The sequence below is a fragment of the Corvus moneduloides genome, chromosome 3 (assembly GCF_009650955.1).
Source record: "Corvus moneduloides isolate bCorMon1 chromosome 3, bCorMon1.pri, whole genome shotgun sequence".
Classification (NCBI taxonomy): domain Eukaryota; kingdom Metazoa; phylum Chordata; class Aves; order Passeriformes; family Corvidae; genus Corvus; species Corvus moneduloides.
In genome coordinates this window covers 99,778,504-99,789,875 of record NC_045478.1, presented here as the reverse complement: position 1 = coordinate 99,789,875, position 11,372 = coordinate 99,778,504, and the positions used below count along the sequence as shown (strand labels likewise).

At 37.6% G+C, this 11,372-nt stretch overlaps 1 protein-coding gene across 5 annotated transcripts in view; it reads right to left on the bottom strand.

Annotated features, from left to right (window-relative positions):
* Window positions 1–2,153: 2,153 nt before the first annotated feature.
* The window catches only part of PROX1 (prospero homeobox 1), a 49,891-nt gene continuing 40,672 nt past the window's right edge, over window positions 2,154–11,372 (bottom strand). For 4 of the 5 annotated variants that reach the window (XM_032102971.1, XM_032102973.1, XM_032102972.1 and 1 more), the window contains one exon: window positions 2,154–7,918. In XM_032102971.1, coding sequence (XP_031958862.1) covers window positions 7,730–7,918 — 189 coding nt within the window. In that variant the 3' untranslated portion in view covers window positions 2,154–7,729. The remainder of the gene's footprint in view (window positions 7,919–11,372) is intronic. The other variant, XM_032102975.1, reaches the window with a different exon arrangement.

Below are 11,372 nucleotides of genomic sequence, written 5' to 3'. Positions count from 1 at the left end.
TTATCTAGCAGCTCTGCCTTCACCCTGGGAGCCCTCCACCCCATGCAACAACAGAATTTTAGCGAAGATTTCATTTTGCGTACTGTGTTCTTAAAACAAATGCTGTGCCAAATTTTAAAAGTCACGAAGACGAGTTTGGGGAAGCACTGTGACCCCTTGCAAAGAGCGAGGGACATATTTGCCATTATTTCCCAAACGCAGGCAGTCATACACTGCAACTCTCCCTTTCCCTCCTAACAAAGAGGGAAGACTGGATCAGAAGGGATCATCTCCATAGAAATTGTGTTGGCACAACCTAGACTGGGCATAAATAAGGGTACAGACGAAGAAGACGAGAGCAATTAACCCTTTCAGTCTCTCAAATGACAAAATGCAGTCTTCCACATTCAGCTTCTCAGTAATGTGATGTGTAAAAGACTCCAGTTGCTACTGATGCTCTCAGTGACATAAAATTATTCTATTATTTGCCTTGCACAGAGATAATTCATGTCTTCCTTATGATTTTTAAGCTAGAACATAGTATCTTTCTTATTGTAAAAATTCCAGGTATTAGGGGAACTGAGGATTTCCAAGCACAGATGGCCAGATCTGCAGAACTTGGATCATTTCAGGGTGCTTGAAGCCTGGGAAAGTTGATTTGGCCCTCTGCAATGACAGGGACTACTTGCCAAGTTCCAGTCTAGCTCTGAACTCGTGCAGTATTCTGAGATGCCAATAAGTAGGATTTCTTATTTAGAGATCTGTGTGCTTTTCACTGCAGGGTAAAATTGCAAATAGTGTCCTGCATTTCACAGAACAAGTATATTTGAGGGAAAAACTGATAGGGGTACAGAGTGAGCTGGCAATTACCCACGCAGCTCGTACTCTTTGGTCCATTAACTGGGTACCTGAGGATGATCTCCCTCTCCCTCATCTAGTTAACTCTTGATAACTAGCATAAAAATTGTTTTAGCAGGTTGGTTTGGTAAAGTGGATAGACATGAACTAGGAGAGGCAATTTGTTTGCAGTAAAACCAGAGAAGATCTCACACTTAAATGAGTATTAGTTATGTAAATGTAACTTCACAACCTTCCACAGACCTCCTTTACAAATGGTGTTGATGTGGCCCAACAAATGCAACTCCAGTTGTCTAAAAGCACATGGAGTTTTAACTGCTGTTGCAGATACGAAGTGTTTATTTGGTTGTTACAGTGAAGTAAAGCCGGATTCAGGATCCAGCTCAGCTCTACAGTGTCCTGAGGCTGAATCAGGGAAGATTCTGAAAATAAATGACCTCAAATCAAAACATATTTTTAATGTGCTTCTCCTTCAAAATCAGAAAAGTCTTGCAGGATTTTGTGATCTAAATAAGCTACAGTCTTACTGCCGTCTGCACCAATTCTAAGCCAAAAAGAGACCTTTCATATCTGAAACACAGACAATCATGTAAATCAAAAGGTCCAACCCCAAAATTTTAAGATACGTATGAAACAGCAGGCACAGCAAGGAGCAGAAGAAAAGTCATGAACAAATACATTTTGAGGAATTGTGTAGAAACAGAGTAGTTCTAGACAGTGCTGGTGAATACACAGCTTCAAACAGAAGTGTTCCATGAGTGACGGACTGCAATGAAAAAAGGAGAATGGTATCTAGTCACTACCATTAACAAGGTCAAACTGGTAAGGGTTACAAATGTGAACCAAATGTGAACCACCACAGCTCAAGAAGCACTATCCTTGCATTCATCCAGCTTGAGGAACTCCCTGTTGCAGGACACCAGCATGGCAGGTATACCCAGGAAATGATTAAGCAGTATAAACAAAAGTACTTTCTAGCTCACATTGGCTACATTTAATTTAAAGGGCTGTCTATGCTTTAGACATATCAGGTCTCTTCCAGGGAGTTATTCCTTGTCAGATAGACTATTGCAAAATAACATTCATTATCTTAACTGGCGCTGTGCTGGAGGTAGGACACCGCGGCCATAAATCATTCTATCCATTTTGCAAGAGGGCTGGTAGTTTCATTAATAAATAATTTGAACTAAGGGGAAAAGAAAACCTTCAGAGGACTACAGTGTTAGGCACAGCCTGGCCACAGCCGAGCGGTTCAGGGGCTCACCTCTTGACATGGGGCAACATAAACTCTTGGAAATAAATGTAAACAATGGCAATGAGCTTGTAATTTATATTTTATTTTGCACAAGCTTGCATATATACTGCACATACATTCAGTTTAGAGAAGATGGAAGGCACACAAGGCAATTGAACTACTGTATCCTTTAAGTGGTACAAAGCAAAAAGGTAAAAGTCTGGAGAGTATACAAAAGCTTTAAACACACAAAATAAAATCCACCCCCCCCAAACATTTTTCCTGTGTTTATCTTAAATTTAGTAGCTGCCAAGCTAGAATTGTAACTTTTTTTCAATCAATTGTCTACTGCACCTTTTTTTTCCAAACGGACAGGGGAGTCTTATTGTTTTATCTTGTCATCAATTAATATTACAGTACATCCTTGGTAATACAAAATTGTACACCTTCATCAAATAAATTAGGATAAATTAAACCAATAAATTATGCAAAGTCTTCAGAACAATAGACAACAACAAAAAAAATCCACAGTTGAAATTGCCTCTAGCTAAAAAATAAAATAAAAAAAATCAAAAATTGACTTTATCAGTTCAGTTATTGTACTATCTTGAAATTAAAGGGTCTTTATTACAAAAAAAAGAGCTTAATAATGCTATTTACAACATATTGCTAAATAATATAAAGGCAGTGTTTTGTCACTTTTGTAACTATATACATATGAGTAATGGCTGGGACAATATCAGTTTAAACCTTAACCTTTGACTCTTCTGGGCAGCATTAAAACCAACCTAAAGAGGCTTTTTCTTTCCTTTTTCTTTAGTTTCTGACTCTTACACGTTATATGGTAATGAGATGGGTATTGTGTTTGTCTACTATCTCACTCGAGTGGTACAATTAATGCAGAAGGTATGGATTTTAGAGAAAAATGTAAGCTCGCTGTTTCTTCTAGATTTGTTTCTACATATCCCAGTATTTGTGCATTTGGAAGGTGGCTGCTTTGGGAGAGAGGTGACTGTGGCTCAGATGAAAAGACTGAATAAAGTCATAGTGCCACCACCTTTCATACACTAAAAAGGATATTCCTAAGAAGATACAAAGGTTAAATACCAGTTTTCATCCCAGCTCTAAATATGAGCATTTTTAGCTTCAGTTTATAGATGGTTTACAACCAACAGTTCTACAGAAAACAAAATTGCATTTCCTTCAACAGAACATTTAAGTGCAATACAGTAACTGCTTACTCATATAAACCAGTTACATTCCTTAAGGGGAGCTTTTTGAAAACAATGCGTATTGGAATTTTCAAACACAGAGTTGGTACCAGAAGGAAACATTTGCACTATTAACACCAATGATTGCTATATAATACACATGGTAAATATAGTTTTTGCTTTCACTTCTCATGTACAGTGCTCATTTTGGGGGTTTTGTAAACCACTTTCCATTTTTAATATATATATATATATCTTTCTGTATATATATATATGTATAATCTTTCAATGCTGCTGGTGAAAATCCTATCTTTAAAGCCACAAAATCTTCACCTTTATTTCTTAATTAATATTAACCTGTGGAAAAAAAACATTTTTCTATTAACTGACTTCATATACATAGAAAAAAATTCTGCAATTTTACAGAAACTGTATTACCCATTCCCTTGACATCTGATGAAAGAGACTTAACTTTTAAAAGTAGAGAGCTGGATTTTCAAGAATGCTTTCAACTATCTACACAGTTACTGTAGTGTTTCTTATAAATTCAACAGATGTTTTCAGAATGTAGTTATTAAAATCTTATGTCTTTATGCAAGAACAGCAGTAAGGTTGAATATTTACATTGCTTTATAAAAGTTCCCCTCGATTTTCAATGTTCACCCACATACCTGGTACAGTAACAAAGATTCTGCAAACTTAAAACACTTTAATTAAATAATACTCAGAGGCACAAAGCAAACCTCAGGAATACATGGGTGAACACTTCCTTAAATAATTACTACATTCTAACATCTTCCACGTGTTTACCATTAAATGTGAAACGTTCCCATTAAACAACCAGAGATACAGTAAGAATTAAATGTTTTGTAGTTTCAAATAGAACATTCTTTTCACAAAACATAACAAATGTCTAAAATAGGTTCTTAATCTAGATAGGAAAAAGGTAAGCTTTTCACTTCATACGCATCTTTTGTGTGTGTGTGTGTGTTTTTGTGTAAATATACATACATATGCCCACACATGTTGTCCTGTGTGTGTGACCACATACGTATCTGTATATGCACATATGCCACGTATGAAATATTGCTTCTATACTACTTTTCATCAGGCTAAGAAAACACAAGATTTGCACCACAGTTACAAAAAATTGGCTTCTACAAGAATTTTCAAAACTCGAATGCTGCTCAAACAATTGAGAAAAAATAATTTGCGTTATCAAACTGTTCTAAAAATTCTCTTCTTCAAAAACGTATTCTCCTGCTTTGTTTTTTTAATTTTTTTAATTTTTAAAAAGACACAAAATATGCATAGCTATCAACATTATGTCAAACAGCCAAAAAAAAAAAAAAGTCAGTGTTTATTGCAGCTGTAGTAATTGAAAAATAAAGTTTAAAAGATGAAAATTGTAAGCCACAGAAGGCACAAGAACAATTGTACTTGTGGGGGAAAAACTGGTATTTTGAAGGACTTTTTTTTATCCTTCCGCTGGTGCATTTAAGGTCTAGGCACAGACTATAACCTCAAGTTTATATGCAGAAATAAATCTGAATTAGCAGTAAATGAATGGCAAGATGGGGTTTCTACATGGATTTTGAAATTCTTTTCCTATGTAAACTTCTCATTACAATAAAAGTAGCCTCCTGCCTTTTAGCCATTTTTAGTGAAATAATATTGAGATAATTTAAAAGAAACTGGATTGGATTCTACTTAGAATTTAGTACAAGCTATGCCATGTATTTGTAATTTTAGGTGAATTGGGAGGCACAAAGGCAAAATGGCTATAAAATGCAGAAAAATCACATAACTGAAATGATCAAATTATCATTATTTCCTTTTCCAGACCAAGGAGGTTTTTATTTTGCTTTTAAGATGAAATTTCTATTCCTAATTCCTATGCCTCATTTACTATTGAGATTATACTACCCATAAATAAATAAATAAATGCAACAACATCAAGTGTTGAGTACACAATTTCACTTATTTAGATTATGTGAATCCCATTGCAGCCAAATAATAATAATATTAATAATATTATAATAATAATAATAATAGAATAATAATAATAGTAATATAAAGCAACGGTAAAATCACAGATTGAGATGGTAGCTAGTAGTATGTCCACATAGTATGACTAAAATATGGCTTTGCTTTCTTATGTCCAAGGTGACAATGCAAAGTTATATTTTGCATCTGATGGTATGCCAATGATGAACTTACTGTATCAAAACTTGAGCATTTTATGCCACTTCTTCCCATAAATCAAAAAAAGTGCATGAACACAATTTTCATCCTTTCTTACTCAGAATTCATTGGAGTTACATCTTTATGAAGTGTAATATTTACCAAATCATGCACACACAGAGGAAAAAAAAAAAAGAAGGAAAAATGAAATAACGAAAACAAAATAAAATGAAATAAAAAAGTAAGAAAACAAAAGAAAGAAAAAAATAAATCCTGTCTACTGTAAGGATACGTACAGTATTAGGTACTCTCAGGGAGTCTAAGATCAAGATTTGTTTTGCTTTTAATGCATAGTGAAAATGTTGGCACTTCATCCCATGCTATTGTCTGCATTGCCTATACTCCACAGATACTGCCAGTGCTTGAAAAGAATGACAGGGAATCGGAGGATTGTGCTGTTTAATTTGAAGTCAGCAGGTTTTTAAGGCTTTCTGCTAACAATAATTGCTTTCATACATTTCTGTCTATCAGCAGTATTTGTAAATGAAGTGAAATTGCAATGATCAGGTCAGCTCTTTAGTCACATGGGTAAACTTTCACTCTCCAAAGTCAAAATGTAATTTTAAAATAAAGAAGATACCAATATCCTCAATGGTCTAAATATAATTCATGGCTAATTAGGAACTTCCTCTAGATTTATATTGAATTATGTAGGGGAAAATACTATTGATGATAACAATAAATTCTTACTGCATCCGTACAAAAGACGACAAAGAAAATGACAAATACAGTGTGCCATAGCATATTCAACCTTCCCCCAAACTTCTGGAGACAATTTCTTTCTGAAAACATGAGAAAAGGAGAGCCACTGAAGAAAGCACAAGAACTAGCAGCTAGCTTTCTTTCCCTCTGTCATATCGTGGTGTAGCATTCAGGCAAACCCAGATCCATCAGGGACTTTACACTGTAGCTCAGGTTTTGGTCAACACTAGCTCCAGCTTCAGAAGACAAGTGCAGCCACATTGCTCAAACAGATTTTTTAAATTTTTTTTTTTTTTAAAGCTGCACTTACTGTAATTTTAAAAATCCAATTTGGCTATCTGAACCCTGCATAGCCAGGAGGACACTGTGATTTTTGTATTATGCTTGATTAGATTTTTATGAAAATGCAATTTTTATTCTCCTGATTGGGAAAAGACTAATTACATTTTACAGCTACAAACAAGCTTTTTTTTTTTTTCTTTCCTTTGCCTCAGCACTGTGAGGTGAAGACTCTTCTACTATACCTAAGATCATTCAAAAAGTGCTTTTCAGGACAGATGTTGAATATGGACAGAAAACTTTGTATGCTGGAAAGGGGATCTTGGGGGGTAGAATGGACTGAGAAAGAATAAATTTAGGGACTAATGCCACTTAAAGTAAGACCAAGACATGGCAATATACGACGCTGAAGGTTTCATTTTTACTCTATGGAGAGTGAAATGCTTCCGCTTTAGTAAGCTGACCATATTCCAAAATTAGTGTGGTTGATACAATACTGTGCATGAATTACTGGCCTAACCCTGCAAGAACAGTATTTGATTTGTGCAAACATCTCTTGCTGCAATTTAGACAAACAACAACCTGGCATGTTGGTTACTGGTGCAGGGTATCTGTCGTTTCTGTAAGGAAAACATGAAGAATAGGGTTTGCTTTTTTGGGTGTCACTTCTTGAAGTGAGTACCTAAAATAGATGTTGTATTTTTTTAAAGTATGAAACAAAATCTAGGTATTGATTAAAAAGTATATAAATACAAATAAAAAAGCTCGAAGCTTATGAAGTGACTCCACAGAGTTCAGACCTTTAGCAGTATAAACATAATATAAACTTCATTGTCTGTAGTATTGTGCCATGACATTAGTCTCACTAAGACAAAATGCCACTTTGCAGCAAGCAATAAATCTGACAAAGCATTTTTAAACATAATGCCCTAACTTGCTAAGACAGGCTTTTACACGCTTCCAAACTCTTCTCCCTGAAAATTAACCCAGTTGATTCTTCAAATGTTAAGGGTCTCGGGCAAAAGTAAACCAAAGGCTGAAGTAAAATAACCATCCCCTTGGAACTGAACGAAAAAAATCCAGAAGGGATCAGTCTAATTCCATATACATATATATATGTATGCGATACACATATATATGAAATTAAAATAGAGACACACATGACTTGGGCATCAGAAGGGGACTGCTACTTTCATACATTCATAAATAGCTGCTGAACTCTCTACTCATGAAGAAGCTCTTGTAGGCAGTTTGGGGATTTGAAAATCTCAGGGACCTCACTGTCCAGCTTACAGATGACCTTGTATATGGCCTTCTTCCAGGAAGGATCAACATCTTTGCCTGCGATAATGGCATTGAAAAACTCCCGTAACGTGATCTGAGCCACTTCCAGGAATCTCTCTGGAACCTGCTGATACAAGGAGACAATGGCATTAATACAGTTTTCAATTTCAAGTCTCTGGTTCTTCAAAGGAAACTGAGCTAAGTTCTTTCTTTCAGAAAGGGGCTTACATAGCACCTGCATTTTCTAAATGTGGCAGCCCTCTATTCTCTTATGCAAAGCTGTTATATATAGTACTATAGCAATAACTTTTATAACATGTGTTAGAGATCTTTGTAAAGTCTACTGACAGAATGTAGGTAACAAAATGTTACTGCCTGAGTTGGGAGAGTAGGGGGATTTATAGGCTATAATTAGCAGGAGGGGAAACAAGCACAATTGTCTTTAAGGAAAGAAAACTCTGCTTGATACTTTACCCATGCATTTATGGCCATGTTCTCCTCTCCATGTGAGAATATGAAAGTTATGCATGCACAGAAAGCCCTTTGTACCTTTGTGCTTGACTTTGGTCACAACCTGTGCTGAAAGCTGTCAAAGAAACCGAGTATCTCTGAATGTTGTTTGTAGTTTAAAACCAATCAAGCAGGAAAACCTTTAGCTAGTGGCTTGCTTCTGTGGCTGCTATGCACAAGAACCCCACAGGATGGCTTTCTCAGGAGACATTGCGGTCTTTCCTTCTTTTTCAGGAGCACCCAAATACCACCCTAACCTCTTCAACGGGTGCACTGTGCTCCAAGTGGCTACTGAGCTGGGATGCTTTAAACTCATTCGTGGTTTCTACACGTCACTGTCACTTCACGAGTGAGTCAAACACCCAGCTAGCAGGCATGTGCCTCTCTCAGAAGCTCCTGAACAATGGGTGAATGTTAAAAACCAGTCACCTCCAAACTTCAGTAATTCATTCTAAGTAGTTGTCTCGGCCACCAGCACCACATTCTCACCCTTTGCCTTAAATGACTCAAAAGCAACCGTTCTAATGAACTGCAGGGCAGTTGCAAGGTTCAGGTAATCTCCATAAAGGTATTATTTTCCACTTTTATTACGGAAATGTGGCTTCACAGCTCTAAAACTGCTAATACACGGCCAGCCAGTAGCCAGCATGCTTATAATAGCAAGTATTCCCTCACTGCTATTCTTTGTCCCCTCCGGCAAGAGGAGTTCTCCGACCTGCACTAGGAGCCACTTGAACCATTCCCGTAGCCAAGACACTTGGGCAGCTCTCACTCATTTACTGAATTCATGTCACACTGCCAGATCAGGGACAGCCCCTTATTCTCTACTTCAGGCTTTTCTTCTTGTCCCTTTAGAAACCACTTTCAAAAACTTGTCAGGAAATGTGTGATCAATCTGATATAACAGAGCTCTGGAGCCTCGCTCACCTATCATTGTTAGGGAAACACCAGCAGTTTGATAGCCACGTTCTGCCATCAGATAAGCATAAGATCAGCTCCCCCTGACACCAGCTGACAAACTCTGCTTCCAGAAGCACCAGAGAAGTCCTCTGTCTACCTCTCAGAGTGAAATCCAGCCCCCACACTTTTTTTTCTCTCAAAATTTTTCATTCAAAAGGCTGCACAGAAAGACACATCTTTACAGATGGTCTACTCCAGCAATAATTAAGAGAGAAGAAATTAACTGTTATGTTTTACTCACGCCAGCCCAAAGAAATTACTTGAAACTCCCCATAACCACTCAGCTGTTCAGGCATTTGGTAATATGTCTATAGAAGATACTATGCTTTTTTCATTGTTGCATTGCTTGAAGAATATCTACATGTTTTTCTGTTCATGCAGTTCAATGCTCACATGCTATTTATCACCCTTGGTATTGCTGCCCACTAACCAAGGGGAAGGAGTTTCTGACTGTACGAAACTAGAAATCAGGAAAAGGAGTAGATAACCAAATTTATGGAGTAGGCACTGATGTTAGTTCATGAGGACAAAACCTTTGATTTTGGTATCCACTCCAGAGGACCGACATTAGATGTCTTTCTTCCCTTCCAAGCTGCTGGAGATGGGAAAGAGGCAATTACAAGCAGCTACCTGAGAAACATGAAGTCTAAATGCACAAAGTCATACCTCTCCCTCCTACTTCATGGTTACACCCATGACAACTTTAAGCAGAGAAGTGACATGCTTAAAGTTTTAAGGTTTTAAGTTGGGCCTTTGCCACTCAATGTCTACTCGTGCATTTGAAAGTCTTCCAGGTAGAGGATGCTGCTTTTCCAGGGAGTAGGCAGTGGGAAACCCCTGAGTCCCTAGCTCCCAGGCCTTCCCTCCCTGTAGTGACACACAGGCTTTTTTTTCAGACTGGGAGTTATCTTTTAAGGTCCAACTTTATTGTACCTGAGTCACATCTGCAGGGTCAGGCCTTTTTGAACCTGGTGCAAGGGGCTGTGGAGAGCAGCCCACAAACATAACAGTGAACAAACTCAACAATGAACAATGTGGGGGCTTTGAAGAGACCCAACTTTTTAGCTGTTTCTTCTTTCGTGTGATTCACCTTAAAATGCTGAGTTTCCAAAGATCTCCCCAACTCCTATGGCATTAGAGCCATTCATAGCTCTTTCCTTTTGGGATGTTATTAGCAATTTTTCACGTCAGATTGGATTACACACGTTATTTTGCATGTTGTAATGTGAATTCCATTGTGATTAATCCCCACAGGATGGTACATCAGCCAACACTTTTCCTTTCTAGAAAAAGTATCTGCAGTGGTTTTTGTTGTTTTGGTTTTTTTTTTTAAATAAGAAAATACTAGTGAAGTCCAGAGCCTGAAAATAAATATTTAAATGCATGGGTAGTTATATTTTTCAGTGGGCAATTAATCAGTCAGCCACGTTAATTATGTGTCTGGGAGTGGCATTTCCCTGACCCTAAGTGATGGCGACCTATTCAGCGCATCTTTACACCTAACTGACTGAACATCTCTGAAGTAGGAACATCTGCATAAAATGCTTCAGTGACAAATAAACTCTATCTACATTGCTTTTAATAGAACCAACAATCCCTAGTATGAACCCAGGGCATTTTCTTAGCATCAGGTGGCAGCAGTCAATCAAAGAATCACACTGTGCATTCACCAGGAGGAAAGACAATGAGGTCTGGTCAGGGGGAGTCTAGGTGGGTCTCAGGCTGAAGCATCCACATGAGCCAGATTTAAAACAAAATCACATTTTGCTGCATGCTTTGTCAATGTAACTTCACTGCCAAGAGAAAAAGTCACAGGCCAAACTTTGGGGCAGTGTAAATCAGCAGGGCTCTGCCAGCCTCAGCGCAGTTACGCTGATTTACACCTGGTACACATCAGTCCTGTACTTTCTAACGCAGCCCAGCAACCTCCACAGTGCCCCTTCCTAAGCCTTAGCCATGTTAACACGTCCCCTTTGTCTATGAAAACTGGGAGGGAATTAAAGCTCTCATCTGCTCTTGTCTATTTGTGCTGTTTTAACTACTGGCATTTTCCTTGGCTTGAACAACAAACCTGAACTATTTCACTCCTGGGTTTGCATGTGCAACTATCA